This window comes from Bicyclus anynana, chromosome 2 (assembly GCF_947172395.1).
Source record: "Bicyclus anynana chromosome 2, ilBicAnyn1.1, whole genome shotgun sequence".
NCBI lineage: Eukaryota > Metazoa > Arthropoda > Insecta > Lepidoptera > Nymphalidae > Bicyclus > Bicyclus anynana.
Genome location: NC_069084.1, coordinates 13,198,833 through 13,218,735, shown reverse-complemented (window position 1 = coordinate 13,218,735; position 19,903 = coordinate 13,198,833). Strand labels below are relative to the sequence as shown.

Sequence of the window (19,903 nt, the reverse complement as noted above, 5' to 3'; positions counted from 1 at the left end):
AACAGAACAGCAACTGTACTGAACGAAACGAAACAGAAGATAGCTCAGCTCACAGCTTACAACCAATTGGACATGAATCGGTCCAGTCTCACTATTAGATTGATCTTTTTATTTTGTATACAGCTAAGCTTCTTATATACAGCCAAGGTAAATTATTAGTACCAACATACAACTATTTTAATTTTAATCTGTTGTTATGAAAACAGTTGAATTTCAAAATTTAAAATTTTTTATTAAAATTATTTATTAAAATCCGGAGGAATACTACTTCGAAGTTCGAAGTAATTTAGAAACTTTATTACCCTAATATGTATAATAATGATACATATTATTGTATTTGAAATGATAGTGGCAGAGAAATAATATCGGTTATTTTTTGACGTTGTTTTATCAAACAACATATTAACGTGTTTGTTTGTTCTGAATGTGAGTTTGTTTACAAGTTTACAAACTATACAATGGAAGTGGACGGTGTAGAAGAAAATAATGTTAAAAACTATCCAGACGGTGCAAAGTTCGTCAATTTAAAGGCTTTTGTGAATGCCGCACGTGATTTTGAAGTTACTCATAGTGAATCAGCTGTTAATATGATGACCCGAAACTTGGGGGTAAGTTTTGTAAAGATTGGTATTAGATTTATTATCACAACAAGACAAACTTCTATCTTCCTTTTCTTCTTTCCAAATTTCCAAATTCTTCTAAAAAAGATGATAGTTATGCTGTATTATCTGGTATTTGTACTGAAAGTTCTTCATTTATTGTCACTTAAAATTTAGGTCCCTTGACCCTGGATATTCAATTGATTGTAATATTAATCGTTCTTTTTAACATGACAATACTTTCGAGTCCTAGAGACCCTTAAATTGGAGCAATCAGTGCTATAAAAATTTAAAAGGAATCAGTAATAGAATATATATTATTTTTATTTAATATTCTCTTTATCACCAAAAAAAAAACAAATGTTAATGGGTTTCATATTATTTAATTATACATGTAATATTTATTGTTACTTTGCAGTTAATAGCTTCGTCGTGTGATTTATCAATATTCTCAGCCGGTCGTATAGAAGTTTGTGCATTCTTCAGTTCACTGTGGAGAGTGATGCGAGAGGCACGGGGTCCGCACTGGGCCGGTGTAGCAGTGCTCGCTCGGGCGTCAACTGAGCCTAGCGCAAGGCATGCCCTTACTCACACTTACAAGTATGTATTATTTATTTTTACAGGCTTATATGTAATGTTTTGATTTGTACATTAATGAAATTAATTAATTTCAAGTAGTCTTATGTAGGTACAAAATCATCAACCATTAATTTCAAGTAATCTTATGTAGGTACGGACTTAAGTTCAGATGTGCAGTTATAACTGAACAGTCAAACTGTCAAGTCAGTTAAATGGGACGTGTGTAGTGTCAGTCAGTTTTGACTATACAGGTTTTTTTAGTGATTTTGATTCAATAAAACTAAACATCTCTAGCATCTCTAACATTGATTCACCATTTATACACAATATTTGTATTACTTTCAGATTTATGCCAATCTTAGCTCGGTTACTATCTGATACAGTGTCAAATGAAAAGAAAATAAAACTTCTGACAGTGATGCAGGTATAAGCATGTTTTCTTTCACAAGCCTAAATAAGCATGCTTATTAAAATATACATATTTTTTAGAATATCTTAGCTTGTTAAATTAATAATATTTAACAGAAATGTGTCACAGAGAGGCTCTGGTTGCAGGTGGCTCAGGACTGTTATGTTTATAAGTCCCTACAAAAAGCCCAAGTTGTAGTATTGTACATCTATCAAATGCAATAATGATATACCTTATGAGATAATTTTCCATCTTTTTTGCAGGACATCTCATATGGTATTAAAATCAGTTGGCAGGAATGTTACCTTCCTAGCCTAATGAAACAGCTGACAGAGTGGATAACTCAACCAATGACTGAGCCACAGCACAGGACAATTGGCCACAAATCACTTACAGTATTAGTCAATGTGTGTTATGGGAATCTACCTGCAATCTATGCTTTAATGAGGACAGTTGACACTAAAAATTTTGTGGGTCACCTAATTAATTTGAAGGTAATCTGCACTTGTTAATAATAATACTAGCGAACGCTCGCGACTTTGTCAGCGTGAAATTTAGTTTTTTTTTACAAATCATTTGGGAACCATGGATTTAATTATAAAGTAGGAGGAGGAGGTAGTTTATGGTATTGTATGGTAATCTCTGGAACTTCTGTAGCTTTAAGGTTAATAAAAAAAGGGATGGTTAATATGTATAAAAAGTACATACATATTATAGTACAAAAAATTTATCAGAGATTTAAAAAGCGGAGGCACAGCGTCTACCTGGCCATACATTTCGTCCCAGTTGGCGGCGGACGTGGGCTATGCCATTATCCTGTAGTATAGACTAATAATAATCATATTATTATTATCTAGAGTATATAGATCTAATAAGAGTAACAACAGTAGTGTTGAGGACATAATAACCCAGTGACTATGACACCTGCTTTCGATTCGGAGTGAATGCACCTCCAAATTTTCAGTTATGTGCATGTTAAGAAATTAATAATTCACGTGTCTCAAACAGTGAAGGAAAAACATTGTCCATGCCAGATAATTTTCTTAGTTCTCTTTGTATGTAAAAACTGCTAATCCTCATTGGACCAGCGTTTTTTTTTTTATATTCTTTACAAGTTAGCCCTTGACTACAATCTCACCTGATGGTAAGTGATGATACAATCTAAGATGGAAGCGGGCTAACTTGTTAGGAGGAGGATGAAAATCCACACCCCTTTCGGTTTCTACACGGCATCGTACCGGAACGCTAAATCGCTTGGCGGTACGTCTTTGCCGGTAGGGTGGTAACTAGCCACGGCGGAAGCCTCCCACCAGCCAGACCTAGACCAATTAAGAAAATCTCAATCGGCCCAGCCGGGGATCGAACCTAGGACCCTTCGTCTTGTAAATCCACCGCGCATACCACTGCGCCACGGAGGCCGTCAAAAAAAAGCGTGGCAGAATATTACCCCTCTCACTCTTAGGGGAAACTCGTGCTCAACGGTGAGCTGAATATATGGGTTGCTAATGATGATGATGAACAATAGTAATAACATATTACAGGATGGAGGTTACGGAGGCGTGGAAGTGTGCCGCTTGCTGCTGTGTCTGTCGAACAGCACGCGCGGGTCGGCCAACACGAGGCAGCCTGACGTCACACACAGCTACTTGTCCTGCAGCATGAAGACATTCAACAAAGCTATTGTGTAATTGTTTTGTAATTATCAGCCTGTTTTATAGCTTGGCAACTTCGTTCGTAACACTCTCGATGGTCCGCGCGGGCTGGGGAGCTATGAATGAAAAACCCACGACTTTCCCCCCGTCGCCCGCATATCATGGGAGTGTCATCAACGAACTTGCCCATACCCGGTCCCATAGTGCACAGTATGTAAACAATGTTACTGTTAATGTAAAAGAAAGCGAGTATTTTGTCTGTCTGTCTAAATATACTGGGCTATATAGATCTTCAGTTTTGACTGTACAGTTTTATCTAATCGAAATTTCAATCAAAAGGAATTGTTAGAAAAAAATGCACAGTTAAAACTGACTGATTACACACAGACGATTTAACTAAAAAGTTCTACTGTACAGGTAAAACTGCAAGTCACTTTATGTGTAATTCACTTTATGTGACAATTTCCACAATTTTTTTTTTAAATATTTTAGCTGTTAATTTCATTTTTAAATTAAATTGTACCCAGTAGGTACATCAGCAAGCATCTCAATTAAATTCAACTTTGAATTTAATTGATTGATGAAAAAATCAAGACCCAATTAAATTCAACTTTGAATTTAATTGGGTCTTGATTTTTTCATTTATCAAAAAAAAGAGTAGATTCTTAATTTGACGCGTATGTTTGTTTTCTTTTTTAACGTTTGTAACCTCATAACTTCGACATTTATTAACCAATTTTAAAAATCTTTTTGTTTTGCTGTAGATATTTTAATAATTAATTTATCTTGTTTTGCAGTGAAAGAGATCCAACACAGTTGCTACATGCATACACATTCATCAATGATCTGTGCTCAGACAGTGACATCAAAAGTTTTGTACTCACATACCCAGACTTTTCAACAGCACTTCAAGAATCATTGAAGGTAAATATTATAATCAACATCGTGAGGAAACCTGCATACTAGAGAATTTTCTTAATTCTTCAAATAATGAATTACCTATTTTAAGTAATTGCTAATATGACAGATTATATGTAATGGATTTAAACCCCATTTATAAAGGATTATCCTTTTTTAGAAATGGCAACATGATCTAATTTTAATTTTCAAAATAGAGCCTCTCCTTTAATAGAACAAATTTTATTTTTTCATGATCATACTTTTATTATTTTAATGTGTGTGTGTAGTCTGCCAATCCACATTGGTCCAGTGTGGTGGACTGTTGGCCTGACCCCTGTCATTCTGAGAGGACACCCGAGCTTAGCAGTGAGCCAAATATGGGTTGATAACGAATTATACAAAATTCCTCAGTGACGATCCTCAAGACTTTGATGCATGGAAGTCCTTAGAAGAGCCTATATCCTGTCCTATTTAAACTTGAGTTGACTATGGTTACACAATAACGCATAGTGTTATTTCCGTACTACTACATTAAAATCCAAACTGTCTTCCTGAAATAGAATAACTATATAAATCAATATTATTTTGTTCTTCCAGAATATCAATGAGTTATGCAAAATTACACCAACCGACATGGCTGAGCCAGAAACCAGTTGTCTACAACATGTACTCAAGTTCATTACTGTTTTAATTAATTTAGGTAAGATAGAAAAAAAACATTCTCTAGTTTTAGTTTTTACAAAAAGAGTTCAAAGAAAGAAAGAAAAGATCTTTATTTTTAAGTAATGCCACATATCACATTAAATCTAAATTATAACATATTATGGCTTAACTGTCCACTCAAACAGTGGAGCACTAAAGAATTCCCTGTAATATGTGGCATAACCTAGAAAAAGGTTTCTCTTCTCAGCATTTTGCCGCATATGTTCAAAAAAAAAAGGGATGCAGCACTGATTTTCAGTTGAAGTAACAAACATCCATACATACTATTTATAATATTAGTAGTATTTGTATATCTATACTAATATTATAAAGATATTTGATTGTTGTTGGTTTGTTTGTTTGCATTTATTAGACTCTGAAACTACTTTTGAAAATTCTTTCACTGTTGGAAGCTACATTATTCCCTAGTGCTATAGGCTATATTTTATCCCCGTATTCCTACGGGAACCCAAACCGCGCGGCGTCTACTAGTGTGATCTAAAATAGAACTCAAGACCTAACATATGACGACCAATAGTGCCGAACCGGAAACATCCTTCCCTTTTTTGTTGCTTTAAGAAGAAAGAGAGGGCAATATTTTGGTGCAGCAGCTCAATTGTCATTTTGTCTTCACAGGACATGTCGTGGGTTGTATGTTAGGTCTACTGTATGACATGACAGGAGCACCACGGCACAGATTTAACCCTAGGAATAGAAAATATCGCTCGAGTCTCTTTTGACATAACACAAAGAAAATAGGCGTTTGTTTTCTTCCGCTGCTATTGGTCTACATTACTAGTAGTTAGGTAAGATTTTTTTCTCTTTTTCAGATTTGTATTCACTTCGAAGTCTCCACTGCCAGCTGGTCTGCCTCTGTATGAAGTCTGCTCGGAACTGTTTGCCGGAATCGTTGGAGCTTTTCGCCGCCATTGTTTCGCAATACAGAGGTAAATTGATGCTTTGTTAATGAGATCCTGAGTTTGATTGTCAACTTGGATACGTTTTGGTTTTTGTGTATTTTAAATTGGAACAAGTAGTATTTATGTCAGAACTCACAGGGCGAAATGGTCATGTAATAGACCGCCTAGGCTATTCATGAAGCTCTGGCATACAATGGAATGTTTAGGCCGAGAATTAATTGAACTAGAGTTATATAATGATTTATTTATTTTGCTATCATCCGCGAAAAGATGAGGATCAACATCATCCTCAGATCAATTGCACGTTGTAGAGTCAACATCTGAGGATGCTCCGGTTTCGGGGTGAAACGTACGTAGAGAGTATTTTGTCGGACCTGGGTGACGTTGTCGCATGGGTTCGTCGACTTTTCGCGGATGATAGCAAAATAAATAAATCATTATATAATCATGATGAACTTCCGCAAAGTAACGCCTGCTTCTATCCAATATTGAACTAAAGTTACTTAACGTTTAACAACCTGGCTTATCAGAAAGTCAGCCTGAATGGGGTAGTTGACTCATATCAATTTTAATTTAAACAATATTAATATCATGTAGTACATGGAATAAGTGTCCGAAATATATCGATATCAATTAATAAGAGCTATATGGATCTGTGACATGTTAGTATCCGCCGTAATGCCAGTTTTTTTTAATCCCAGTGATATGTATGTAATCATTACAAGACAATTTTCAGACGAGGGTACACTTCCTCGAGAACTGACTTCAGTGATCAGTGACGGGCTCCCAGCACTCCTAGTACCGCCTGCTTTAGAACCAGGGAAAGCTGGGTTGCAATGGGTAAGCAATATTATGAAATCATATAGCAAATAGTAAAAACTCACAGATGCATAATGTTGTATCAGACATACCTAATGTTGTAAGTCGTTTATGTATATTAAGAATACAAAAGAACCCAGAGTTGGACCCTGTGGGACGCCTATTATGGTAGAAAAACCGCGCGACTCTGTAATATATATATACCTTTTGAGTTCTTTCACTGAGATAAGAGGTGTGCAACATTTTTGATACGATAGTGGGATGCGATAGTGGTTTACCTTAAGAGTGTTATCGTCAACACAATCGAATGCTTAGGACAATTTTATAGAACATACCAATAGCATTTTAAGAAATTTTCCATTTCATTGAAATAATATTACAAAAAATTTGTAATAATATATCAATGGTTTATTACCTTTTTTGAATCCACACTGGTCAGGGTGAAACAAATGTCTGGTATTGTAAGGGGTAATAATAATAAATGGATATACTGAAGTGATTTTGAAAATTCTTTTACTACTAGAAAGCCACATTATTTGTGAGTGTCATAAGCTATATTTTATCCCCGTATTGTCACGGGTACGGACACTACGCGTGTGAAACCGCTGGGTGTAGACTAGTGTATTATTGTGTTATATATTACATCTCCAGCTACAAGTGGTGGGCGCTCTGTGCGAGTCCAGCGACACCCAGGAGCGCGTTCTGCACGAGGTGACGCCGGATTCCTTTGAGGACACTTTGTACGCAGTTCTGCAGTACACGTCACAGGTATTTAAATTATCAGCCTCAGACAAATTAGATAGGGACCTGACTCGCTAGACGATACCCCTCTATCAAAGTATAAGATCAACAATCTAATACGCTTATAAAAACTTTCTATAGAATCGATGTTTCTTCGTTGTAATTGTTTGTGTAAATGATCTCCCTAAAAATGCATGTTTATGTAGTTGAATGGTATAAAAAAACCGTCAACAACTTCTACTTTCCTAAAAGATGGAGTTATGTTCATTCATATTCATTTGTTAAAACTAAACTTTTTTTTTAATAAAAAAATATCTAAAAAGAATAGATTTTAAAAAAAAGATCAGCCGAATACTAAAACATCTATCAAGTAATCGAATATTCTGTTTAAGGAGACTAAACAATGTGTTTGTTAAAGTTTTATTATTTAAAAATCAGTTATGTGCATTACTCGTATAAAAAATTAAATATGAAATGATTTGAAATGAAAATGGTGAAAGAAAAACATAGTAAGGAAATCTGCATACCTGAGAATTTTCTCAATTCTATATGTCTGTGAAGTCTGCCAATGAGTGGTCCATTTTGTGAGGAAACTCGTTCTCAACAGTGAGCCGAATATGGATTTTTATTGATGATGATGAAAGTTTAAGCAGGTCATGAATAAATATTTTGTTCCTCAACCCAAGGACTGATACTACTAACAATGTTTCCAGAACGGTCCCGTAGGAGTGGAGACAGGTGCGCAGTGCGTGGTGCTGGCATGTCGCGCGGGGCTGGCGCTGGCGCCGCTCTCGCGACACTGGGAGGCTGCTTTCTCGAGGATGCTGGCTCATCATCAGGTCTTACCAGCTTTCCACAGGAATTAGGTCTTCGTCATCAATATCGCTTTTAGCAATGATTCGCCAATGCCCTGCCAATTATTTATGATCAAGGTCAGGATGCCGTTTGTCTGTCTTTTGGGCATAAACTTGGAAACTAAACAACAAATGCTCATGCAGTTCTCACCTTAGAGTGATTCATGAGGAAGGTACTGTGTAGATTCAAGATTTTGTGGAAGTTTGTCGACTCAATAAGCTTATTAAAAAAATATATTTATAATAATTAATTATGAATTCCATTTTAGTTACAACTGTAGTCAAATACATAAATATTTGACTACAATAGTTTTAGTCCCATTTACAATCTTCAATTTTTTACTCTCAAATTGATATTAATTTCTATTTATATTTATTAGATATTTTTGGACCAAATTTATTTTAATATAAATAAATTTTAAAATAAATAATATAAATTTATTTAGTTATTAAATCACACAGGTCAGGAAACTACTGTGCTCGTGTATGACGAGTAGTAACGGCACGCGGCGGAAACAAATGTTGCAAATAATCAAGCATCACTACTTCCCCGTCGACCAGATGAATCAGGTAACAAATACTTTTTTTGCTAATGGCAAATACTTTTTTTTTCCAAAAAGATTGGCTCTGAACTGACATATATTCTACTAATATTATAAATGCGAAAGTTTGTATGGATGTTTGTTAGTCTTTAACGGCGCAACTACATTTTTTACACAAAGGGTTTGCTGTCAGGAATACGAAAAAAATAGTCCCGTGACTTAAGTTCAATATTTGTAATTTTTAGTGCGTGCTAAAAGTGTGTTTTTTAGTTTTTTTTAACTATTTAAAGTTATTATAATGGGCTCTTCTCGGACCAAGGCGCGTTTGGAACCCTCGTAACATTAATTTTAAATTTTCGAGTTTGAAATAAATGAATTTTGACTTTGACTTTGACTTTGACTTTGACTATAGATTTTCGGCGAAAGTGTCCACAACGCGTCGGACATAAGTGTCGAGAGCGTGTCGGGACGAGTGGACACGGACAGCGAGAGCGTGTGGGCGGAGCGCCTCGCGCCCAGTCAGGAGCTGGCTATCAACAGCCTCATCAGCCGGCTCAACGAAGCCTTACAGGCTGGGAAGGTATGAAGGCTATCTACATGACCATTTTCGTCTCAGACCAATTACCATAGGACCTGCCTAGACGTCACACCTCTGTCAAAAGTATATGATCACGATCTAATGTGTTTACAAGCTGCGTCTATAGAATCAATGTTAATGTGTGTGTGTATTACGATTTAAATTTATGTGTGTGGTGTAAGGTCGCAGGATATATGGCCATCAACAGCATAGACAGCAGGCTCAACGAGGCCCTACAGGCTGGGAAGGTATGTAGGCTATCGGTTTTGGAAATTGGCTACTTAACAGTTATCGTCTCAGACCAATTACCATAGGACCTGCCTAGACGTTACCCTTCTGTCAAAAGTATATAATCACGATCTAACGTGTTAAAAAACTTCGTCTAATAGAATCGATGTTTCATTGAGTTGAAATTACACGTGTGTATTACGATTTAAATTTATAGTTGTGTGTAGTGAACAAAAATGGCCTAAAATGATGGCTTGTCATCATTTAAGCATGATGCTTTGTCTTTTTAGTAAATAATGTTTAGTTGCCTAGTACCTACTATATTTCTTTTGCTAACGTCAATATTATTAATTTTATAAATAATATATAAAAATGGTATATTCTTTACAGATCAACGACATAGCAACATCGAGCGCCATGGAATTGTACGGATACAAATTAACGTGTTTGGAGCAGCGACTTCACTCACATGCTGTCACTTTACAGGTCAGATATACAATGGTAATGTTTTCGCACCCAGAAACATTTCACAAAGATGTTGGTCAAAAGACTGGATGCAACACAAAGTCACAATCGTCGTCATCAACCCATATTCGTCTCACTGCTGAGCTCGAGTCTCCTCTCAGAATGAGAGAGGTTAGGCCAATAGTCCACCACACTAGCCCAATGGGGATTGGCAGACTTCACACACGCAGAGAATTAAGATATGCAGGTATGCAGGTTTACTCACGATGTTTTCCTTCACCGATTGAGACACGTGATATTTAATTTCTTAAAATGCACACAACTGAAAAGTTGGAGGTGCATGCCCCGGGTCGGATTCGAACCCACACCCTCCGGAATCGGAGGCAGAGGTCATATCCGCTGGGCTATCACGGCTCTAAAGTCACAATGACCTAATTAAAAAAAAAATACTTCCCATGTTTTTAAATACATAGTTTCAATTGTTTGTTTGTATTGAATAGGCTCTGAAACTACTGAACTGATTTGAAAAATTAGTTGATGTTTAGCATTCGTGGCTTGTATCAATGAATCTTTGTCATTTCAGAGCGCCACGGAGCACACGGCGTCGCTGCAACACGCGCTGGCTCTCATGCAGGCCACCAACACGTCGCAGCAAGACGTTCTCTACACTACGCAGATGCAGAACGAGAAGTAAACAACTACAGTAGAACCCGCTTAAGACGATCACGATTTCTCGCTTAATATGTCATTTTACGCCAGTCCCTATACAACTTGAGACATGTTTTCATACATTTCCTAACGCTTAATACGATTCGTCATCCAGTTTAATACGCCTACATGTCACACGCGTGTAATTCCAAATGCGACAAATAAATTACAACATACATATCAGGACATCATAGAGGTCCTTAAACAAGGTTGCAGGTCAAGACTATGATATCTTACAGAACTGAATGACCCTGACAGCAAACGACCCTTGACATGATGCGATTCTAAACTGAAAATTTTGAAGATGCACTGCAAAAGTAAAATTAAATTTTATTGTGTTTAATAAAATTTCGTAATAATATTGTATTCAATAAAATTTCGTAATTACTAATGCATCAAAATATTTTTGTCATACCAGAATAAGTGATTACTTAAAGTAGAATAATTAGTCTTTACACCAAATACAGTAATTTCATCCATATCCCGTATAATACGCTTTCCCGTCTAAGACGCGTTTTTAGTTGGGTCCGAAATCGTATTAAACGGGTTCTACTGTAATACTATTTGACGGCAGCGCAGTGGGTAGTGACCCTGCTCTCTGCAACCACGGTCGTGGGTTCGATTCCCACTACTGGATAACATTTGTGTGATGAGCATGGGAGTTATTCCCGTCTTTGGGTGTATTTATATGTAATTTAACTAATTTATAATATAATATGATATCGCTATCTTAGCACCCATAACACACGCTTCCTTTGAGTCTAAGTAGTGATATGTGTATTGTGTACTCATAAGTACATTTATTTTAGTATATCTAGATAAAGTAATCTTCCAACAGCTAGTCCAATAGCAGTAACACGAAACAAAGCTTTTAGTTAGTTAAGTGCTGGGTAATTTTAATTACGTTTTTATTTAAAAAAATCTATATTATTTTTTATGCTTGTCTTTGATCCAACAATGTAAAATAAGGTTTAAAATTGATAAATATTGGAGTTTTAAGAAACAACTATTTCTCGTATTTTTATATGTGCGATGACGTCACGAGATTATTTAGTCATTAAAAGTAAATAAAATTATTTTATTTACTACGCGTTAAGTTATTTTTTTAATAATATTTATTGTTGCTAACGCGTGAAATCGATTTAAACATAGGACACACCCAAAAGTAGAACCGCGGTCAAATAGTCGCTTAACTTAAATTTTGTTATCTCTCAGATACGCTTGGTTTCACAGATTAAGAAATTTTCATGTTATTGATTTCTGCTTATCATGAATTGTATTTAATAGTTGTTTCCGAACACTATTTTCGTCAATGTACTATGAGCATCGATGGTTCAGTGGTAGAATGCTCGCCTGCCACGCGGGCGGCCCGGGTTCGATTCCCGGTCGATGCACGATTTTTTTAATTTCTTCTAAGGAAGGAATTAAAAATTTGAACTATTTAATCATTAAACATTAGTAGTATTTAAGATATTCTTTTGATTTTTTTTTTTTTTTTTTTTATATTGAGAAAGAATACAATAAGGAACTTAAGCTAACTTATCCTAATAACTATACAAATCATGCCCACGTGGAATGGTGGCAAGAATACTGGCTGCATTTCCGCGCTGGACAGCCAGGCTGATCCTTTGCGCAAAAAATGAGCCAGCCCTTCTGTCACCAGTCGAGGCAACAAGCCGCGGTGAAATAGTACGGAAAAATTTTTTGGCACTGCGACTCCATGGCCCAAGGGTCTCCACGGCAAAAGGTACAAATATGTAACTCTCTGTCAGAGAGGCATACTTGAGTCACTTACCGGTTTCAGCTTTTTCTGCTGCGGCGGTCTTGATTCTGTCTCCCTGATATGACACGGTGCTAATGTGTCGACGCATGTAGCGTCCCACATTAGGGCCCGCCCCATTTCTTTTGATTAAATTTTTTTTTTTATAATTTTTAGGTATAAAAAGACAATAGAAGAATTACATAAACAACTGGAAGATGCAGAGAAAACGTTACAAAGTTTTCGAGCTAAACTAGCAGGCGAGAGGCTCGACAAAGAAAACCAAAAAGACGCCCTTCAGAAAGAGTTCCGGTCCCAAATAGCTGTATGTATTTTCCAATATTAAAGATAATTAAAAAAATAAAAAAAAATGTATTTAAATTAAAGAAAAAGATTATTATGTAATTAAATTAACTATTATTCGATAAATATCTGAATATTGTTGATTTAATTTGTTGTTTTGTAAACAATACGGTTAATATTTTCGTCTTGTCTGTCGCCAACGTCCATACCATGTTGAATACACCGGTTCTCGTCCGATCACCGAAGTTAAGCAACATCGGGCGCGGTCAGTACTTGGATGGGTGACCGCCTGGGAACACCGCGTGATGTTGGCTTTTTATTTTTTTCTTTTTTATTTAAATCTTGTTATTATCTTGTAAACATTTAAAAAATGATTTGTTCACAGAATATAGAAAATGAAATGAAAGCTCGCGAGAGAGAAATGGAAGAACGATACAAACATTTAGAACTTGACAATAGATCACTGCAGAAGAAGTTAGAACAACAGGTGTGTATTCAATATTAATTAATAAAAAAATAATAATTGAACTTGACTGAAAGAGGAAAGTTTCGGGAGTGTTACGACTAATAATTATTTGCCAAGCTATAGTATTTAAATATAAATTGTGTTTTTTTTTTATTCTATTTTATTACCCGACTGCAAGAAGGGTTATGTTTTATTATTATTCGTTTATTATTCCACTCATATTATTGAAATTAAGCCTAATTATAATGCAACACAAACCACAGTTGGTTTTACTGTGTACTGGTTATTATAATCCTGTTACTTATACAATATTAAGCTAAAAAAAACAAAAAAAAAATAGAAAAATGAAACAATCATTAGCAGGTAGTAAATTTTGGCGAGTGTTTTTTTTTTAAATTTTATTTATGTTTTTTTTTTAATTTTTTTTTTTCAGGCTAACAAAAACAGTGAGCTAGCCAGTGTGCTGATAAAGTTCGAGGAGCGAGTCAAACATAAAGACAAGAAGCTGGAGGAGGCTGCAGCCGCTGAAAGCGCTTTGAGGCGCGACGTGGAACAGAAGGACAATGTAAGCAATTCCACCTGATCATCATCACATGAATGGTCTGCACAAGGTTTTCAATCAGGGTATACACTATACGTAAAAAATGTACAAAATGGAAAACTCCTTCACCAACACAAATTCTTAATGGGTCCTCAATGATTACAAACTAGAGATATCATCTCAAGGACAGTGTTGTAAGTCAAGCATGCGACCTCTTTTGACGACATTTTTGGTTGGAAGGGTAGTGGGTTCGACTCTAGTGAATCAAAACTCGATATTGGCTTAGACTGCATTATCAATCAACATCAGTAGAGCTGATATACGACGAAACGAAGTATCTCGTGTTGACAAATGTCAACCACTAGCAGCGCAACCGGAAATATCGTCATCTCTTTCGTTGTGTTGGGACAAAAGACTGACTACTCTGCTGCTATTATTTGTCATTTTGTCTAATTCTCTTTACACGATATGTGCTTTCGAATCGCAAACGCTTCGAAAATTCGCTTCGAAAATGTATAGGCATTTGATATCGACAGATCACGTGATCAAACCATCGATCGGATCTGTCATTCCCATACATTTTTCTAGTTTTCGTAGCGTTAGCGTTTGTAGAAAGAGAATCGACTTGCCCCTTGGCTACATTGGCCATGGTAATATAGCGAGCGTTAACTAAAACAGATACAAATAAACTTTGTTTTTATCGACAGATGATAAAACAGTTGGAGAAGACAGTAGTGGAGCGAGAGAACAGGCTGTACCAGGTGACGTCACAGATGGAGGAAATGAAACGCGTGCAGGAGATGGTCGCCAAGCTCATGAGCAAGAGCACTTCCACGCCCGCCAGCTAGCTGAAGGTAATGTGCATGATTCGTATCAAATTTTATATCATCATCATCATTCACACGTTCGCTGCGGAACGAGGTCAATTGACCTCGTACGAGGTCACGCGGTTACGAGGTCAAACAACCTCGTTCCGCATCAGGGAAAAGTACAGAAAAATCAGTGCTGCAGTGAACGTGGGAACGAAGAGTGAGCCGAATGTGTGTTAACACATTCGGCTCACTGTTGAGCACGAGTCTCCTCTCAGAATTAAAGGGGTTAGGACAGTCCACCACGCTGGCCCAATGCGGATTGGCAGACTTCACACACTCAGAGAATCGAGAAAATTCTTTAGGTTTCTTTACGATGTTCAAATTAATATCGTTTATATTAGAACAATATTAATTTGATATAAACAATTTTAATTTAATATAATCAATATTAATTTTGTAAAGTATATGGAATAAGAGTCCAAAATATAATAAAGTTAAGGATTTAATTGAAATCATAATTTAAAATTATGTATTTTTCAATTTTTCCAAACGCCAAAAACGCTGTCGTCCATTTATTAATAATCAATAACTATGTCAAACACTAAACCGTTTGCATACGGGCTTACGTGACGTCATGAAACTGTTAAATATAGACCATCATACCGATAGCGTTTTGACTCGTTTTGTCAAAAATATATTCAAAAATTTTGGTTTCAAAATGGTGCTCAAGTAAACGGTGGTCCAAGAGTCTTAAGAGTTCCATAATCCTCTTTACAACACGTGCAGTGTCAAGAATAACTGCCTTCTCTGTATGGGACCCTTCACCCAATAATCAAGCTTCTTAATACTTAATCATTATTATTCTTGTTACAGCTTCACTCTGGAAGATCTACGAGTAATATGCATACAAGGGATCTCAATAACTTCGATTTACCTATTTTTCATACTAATTTTATTACATTATTTCAGAATAAATTAGAATTGTAATTATTAGATTATTAATTTTAAATGGATTTTATTTGTCGATATCAGATATAAATAATAATAATAAAATACCAACATATTCATCATAAATCCGTAAAATTATTAATTAATTAAACATATTGTAATGAACTGACTCGTTTGATGTGTTCAAATAGCAAAAATTATTGTCAACCATTTTGATCATGAATTTATTTTTGATGTCGTTATACATTTTGATAACAAACTTTTAATAGTCTTCATATTATGTATATGAAATTAAAATGGTAATTATGAATTTTAAAATTGAAATTGTGGACTAATTTGACTTAACTGAATAAATAACTACATGAAGAAAATGTATTTTTATTAGCTGGTACTACCCACTGCCCTACAACTGTAGGTAGGTGCTATTCGGTAACGATGTTTTAATGAGTCGCTAGTGTCACCTCTATCTCTCTGTCTTACACTATACTATAGAATGAGAAAAAATAGAGGTGAATTAGAAACACGCACTTGCGAGAGTTAAGCCGGATTTATATTTGTCTGACATGTCCTATCGAGACGCATCAGAACAGAATCGGTATCATACATTATATATATGGCAAACGGTGTTGTGACATGTCGTGATGACTTCTGATGTGCCACATAAAAAATGTATGACACCGATTCTGTTCTGATGTTTTTGTTCACGACACGTCACGCCAGACAAATATAAATCCGACTTTATACGAAACACTAGCGGACGCCCGCGACTTCGTCCGCGTAAAAATCGATGTCAACTTTCAACCCCTATTTCACATTCTATTTGCAAGTTTTATAACTTATACCTAATAAATAGTCCACTTATCATTTTACATTTACAAATGTACCTAGAAAAATTAAGGACTTTCCGTACAAACATTCTACCCCTACTTCACCCATTTCTGATTTTGTTTTCGCAAAAAGTATCCTTTTATCCTTCTACGTATTATGATCTCAAATCGTCTTAAGTATCATTTGAATTCATTCTGTAGTTTCAGCGTGATGCCCGGTCAAAAAAAAGGCAGACAGACAGACAAAGAATAGAAAATAGGCTACTCCTACCCTACCCGTACCCTAACTGTATCCTACCCCTACCCTACCCGTACCCTACGCTACCCGTAATCTTCCCTTTCCCTACCCCTTACCCTGCCCATACCCTACCCCTACCCTTACTCTACCCTATCCTACCCCTACCCTACCTCTAGCCTACCCCTACCCTTACACAACCCCTACTCTACCCGTACCCTACCCGTACCCTACCCTACCCTACCCTACCCTATACCTTCCCTACCTTACCCCTACCCTTAGCAAAATCGGTCCAGCCCTATGAGCGTGGTGCGATGACAAAGGGAAATAGAGACTTCTATGCTAAAATTATAATGAGGTAAAGTGTGTGTGGTGGTCGGAGGTAATCTTTGGATCTACTGGACCGATTTGGAAAATTGTTTTACCAATAGAAAGCTACGTTATTTGCGAGTGTCATAGGCTATGTTTGATCCCCATATTCACACGGGAATGGGAACTACGTAATTGAAAGCGTGAGCGTCATGTAGCGGAATTTCTGCGTCCTTTAGAAATTTTGTATTATCTCCGAAACTATTTAACTAATTAACATACTGTAAAGGGCAAATCTTATCTCCATAACATCCTTGTGATTATTAAATAATTTATTTTGATAAGCATTTAAGTTAAGTAGCATAAATAATGACGCAAACCTAAGTATATAAAATTTATATTTTTTAAAACACAAAAGGTACTATATCTGCTAATATATAGAAGATAGATATATGGTGTCGCGGACTTTTTTGTAGAACTTTTAAAGATACATAAAGTCTCCATACATTAATTTCAATTTTACACAATGGTTAAGGCAGCGCATGCGAATAAGTCTGCTTAAGAGGATTTTCGGTCCGACCTGTATGACAAAAACTGTGTTAACTCGGCGAATATATATCATACTAATATAAAATATAGCCTATAGCACTCCCCGATAATGTAGCATTCTACTGGTGAAAGAATTTTTGAAATCGGACCAGTAGTTCCGAAGATTACCCCATTTAAAAAATGTGACAAACTTACAAACTTACAAACTTTACCTCTTTATAATATTAGTATAGATTAGTATAGATTGTTACAGAATAGCCCTTTCTAAACGTTCCTAATTAGAACTGCTAAGATGTGGAATGCCTTCCGGCGTCTGTTTCCTGATATGTGTGTACAATTTGTGCACTTTCAAGGCAAGAGTGAATAGGCATCTTCTAGGCAAGCGAGCTTTATCTTAGAACTCATCATTGCTTAACAATATGCACAGGAACTATTTGAGCTTGTACCACCTTCACCTTTTTACCATCGCACTGCAAGACATCGGGTAGGTTTCCATCCCTATGTCATTGACATCCCGAAGTCAGTATTTCCCAATTCTTACAACCTGAGAATGATGCATCTTCTAGGAAAGCGCGTTACACCTGTCACAATTACACTTACCATCAGGTGAGATTGTAGTCAAGTGTAAGCCTATCCACCATAAAAAAGCCCTGTAGTGTAATAATTAAGAAGCTTTCTTTGAGCAAATATAACGTAATTGTTTCTGAAACTTCTATTTACGAGTGCCTACACGCGGTAAAAGTATAATGAAGCAAAACTTAAATAGGTAGGCGCGCTTCTTTCTGTCTAACCGTGAACTATTTATTTTGGGAACGGTATATTTCTATGCTTGACTCTTGAACTTTAAGAATTAATTATGAGATTGAAATTGACTTGGAACTATTTTTGCTTGACATTGAAGTTAACTTTTCGCGAAATACATTTTTCACGAGGCTCGTGTATGATTAAAAAAAAACTATAATAATATTATAAAGCTGTTTGTCTATCTGTTTGTTTGAACGCGCTAATCTCAGGAACTACCTACTGGTCCAATTTGAAAAATTCTTTCAGTGTTAGATAGCCCATTTATCAAGGTTATAGGCTATATATTATCCCCTTATTCCTACGGGAACGGGAACCACGCGGCGTCAACTAGTGAAAAAATAAAATTCAGTCGGGAGCATATTGATGATGATGATTTTATTCAAGCTTGTTTCACTATCTCTCCAATGTTATCAAACAGCTCAAATCGTGTTATTTTCATCGTGTCACGGTCACGTTCTAGCGTTTAACCTCCGCGCGAATCTTGATAGTGCTCTCAACACATGCTGCCTCAGTCAAATAATATCTACACGACAGTTTTAGCCTCCATTTTGATATTTCTTTTCAAAGGAGATTGTCGTTTTTGGCCTCAGTAACCAACAGACATTAGATATATACCTACAGTAATTCTTAATTTATTTTAAGACGTATAATTCTGATGTTAGAATTCAGCGGACAGTAGCGGACAAAAAATATTATTAATTATTAAACACTGTATTGACCACCATTTTCTTGTGAAAAAATTACAGATAGTAAAAATATTTCATTCATGGCCTCCGAGGCGCAGTGGTATGCGCGGTGGATTTACAAGACGGAGGTCCTTGGTTCGATCCCCAGCTGGGCCGATTGAGAGTTTCTTAAATGGTCCAGGTCTGGCTGGTGGGAGGCTTCGGCCGTGGCTAGTTACCGCCTACCGACAAAGACCGCCAAGCGATTTAGCGTTCCGGTACGATGTCGTGTAGAAACCGAAAGGGGTGTGGATTTTCATCCTACTCCTAACAAGGTAGCCCGCTTCCATCTTGTAGTCAAGTGCTAACTTGTAAAGAGAAAAAAAAAATTAAGAGACTTGCGACTTGCGACTTGGTGCCTACAACTCGATTGCGTGGATTTGGTATTTTTGTATACCTACTAATAACGTTATTCAAAAGTGATAACATAATTTTTAAATCCCACCGGAGCTGCCATAACTATTTAAAATATCTCCTAATTATTCACGTTACTGCTCTAAGAAATTAAATATCACGTGTCTCAAACGGCGAAGGAAGAACATCGTGAGGAAGCCTGCATACCAGAGAATTATCTTAATTCTCTGCGTGTGTGAAGTTTGCCTATGCGTATTGGGCCAGCGTGGTGGACTATTGGTCTAACCCCTCTAATTCTGAGAGGAGACTCTACTTTAGTAGTGAGCCGAATATGGGATGATAATGATGACTGCTCTTTAGTCCCATCAGCCAAATTAACACTCCAGGGTGTTATTATTTAGGTACTTACCTACTTACATATAATCGGGGTCAAATCAAATAATATAATAATTGGTTTGTTTAGTCGGATACAGAAGGCAGTGATTCTTGAGACGGCGCGTATTGTGACAGGTTCCTCACTCTGGAGCCCTGACAAGTTTTTAAAAAAGGGAAACGAGAAATAATAGAGAAAACTAA

At 36.3% G+C, this 19,903-nt stretch overlaps 1 protein-coding gene and 2 non-coding genes across 3 annotated transcripts; all 3 read left to right on the top strand.

Annotated features, from left to right (window-relative positions):
• Positions 1-197: 197 nt before the first annotated feature.
• Positions 198-15,895, top strand: LOC112053386 (uncharacterized). The gene is made up of 20 exons (XM_024092787.2): positions 198-608; positions 1,018-1,199; positions 1,524-1,602; positions 1,851-2,081; positions 3,129-3,271; positions 4,037-4,163; positions 4,737-4,839; positions 5,672-5,788; positions 6,498-6,601; positions 7,232-7,348; positions 8,035-8,160; positions 8,638-8,745; positions 9,130-9,297; positions 9,913-10,008; positions 10,571-10,677; positions 12,632-12,779; positions 13,143-13,244; positions 13,657-13,788; positions 14,472-14,618; positions 15,450-15,895. Exons 1-19 carry the CDS (start codon positions 459-461, stop codon positions 14,610-14,612), a joined length of 2,481 nt encoding a protein of 826 aa, XP_023948555.2. The 5' UTR covers positions 198-458; the 3' UTR covers positions 14,613-14,618; positions 15,450-15,895.
• Trnag-gcc (transfer RNA glycine (anticodon GCC)) lies at positions 12,019-12,089 on the top strand. Its single transcript has one exon. It is a non-coding gene; the product is annotated as a tRNA-Gly (tRNA).
• Positions 12,953-13,071, top strand: LOC112053395 (5S ribosomal RNA). Its single transcript, XR_002887380.1, has one exon. It is a non-coding gene; the product is annotated as a 5S ribosomal RNA (ribosomal RNA).
• Positions 15,896-19,903: the final 4,008 nt, after the last annotated feature.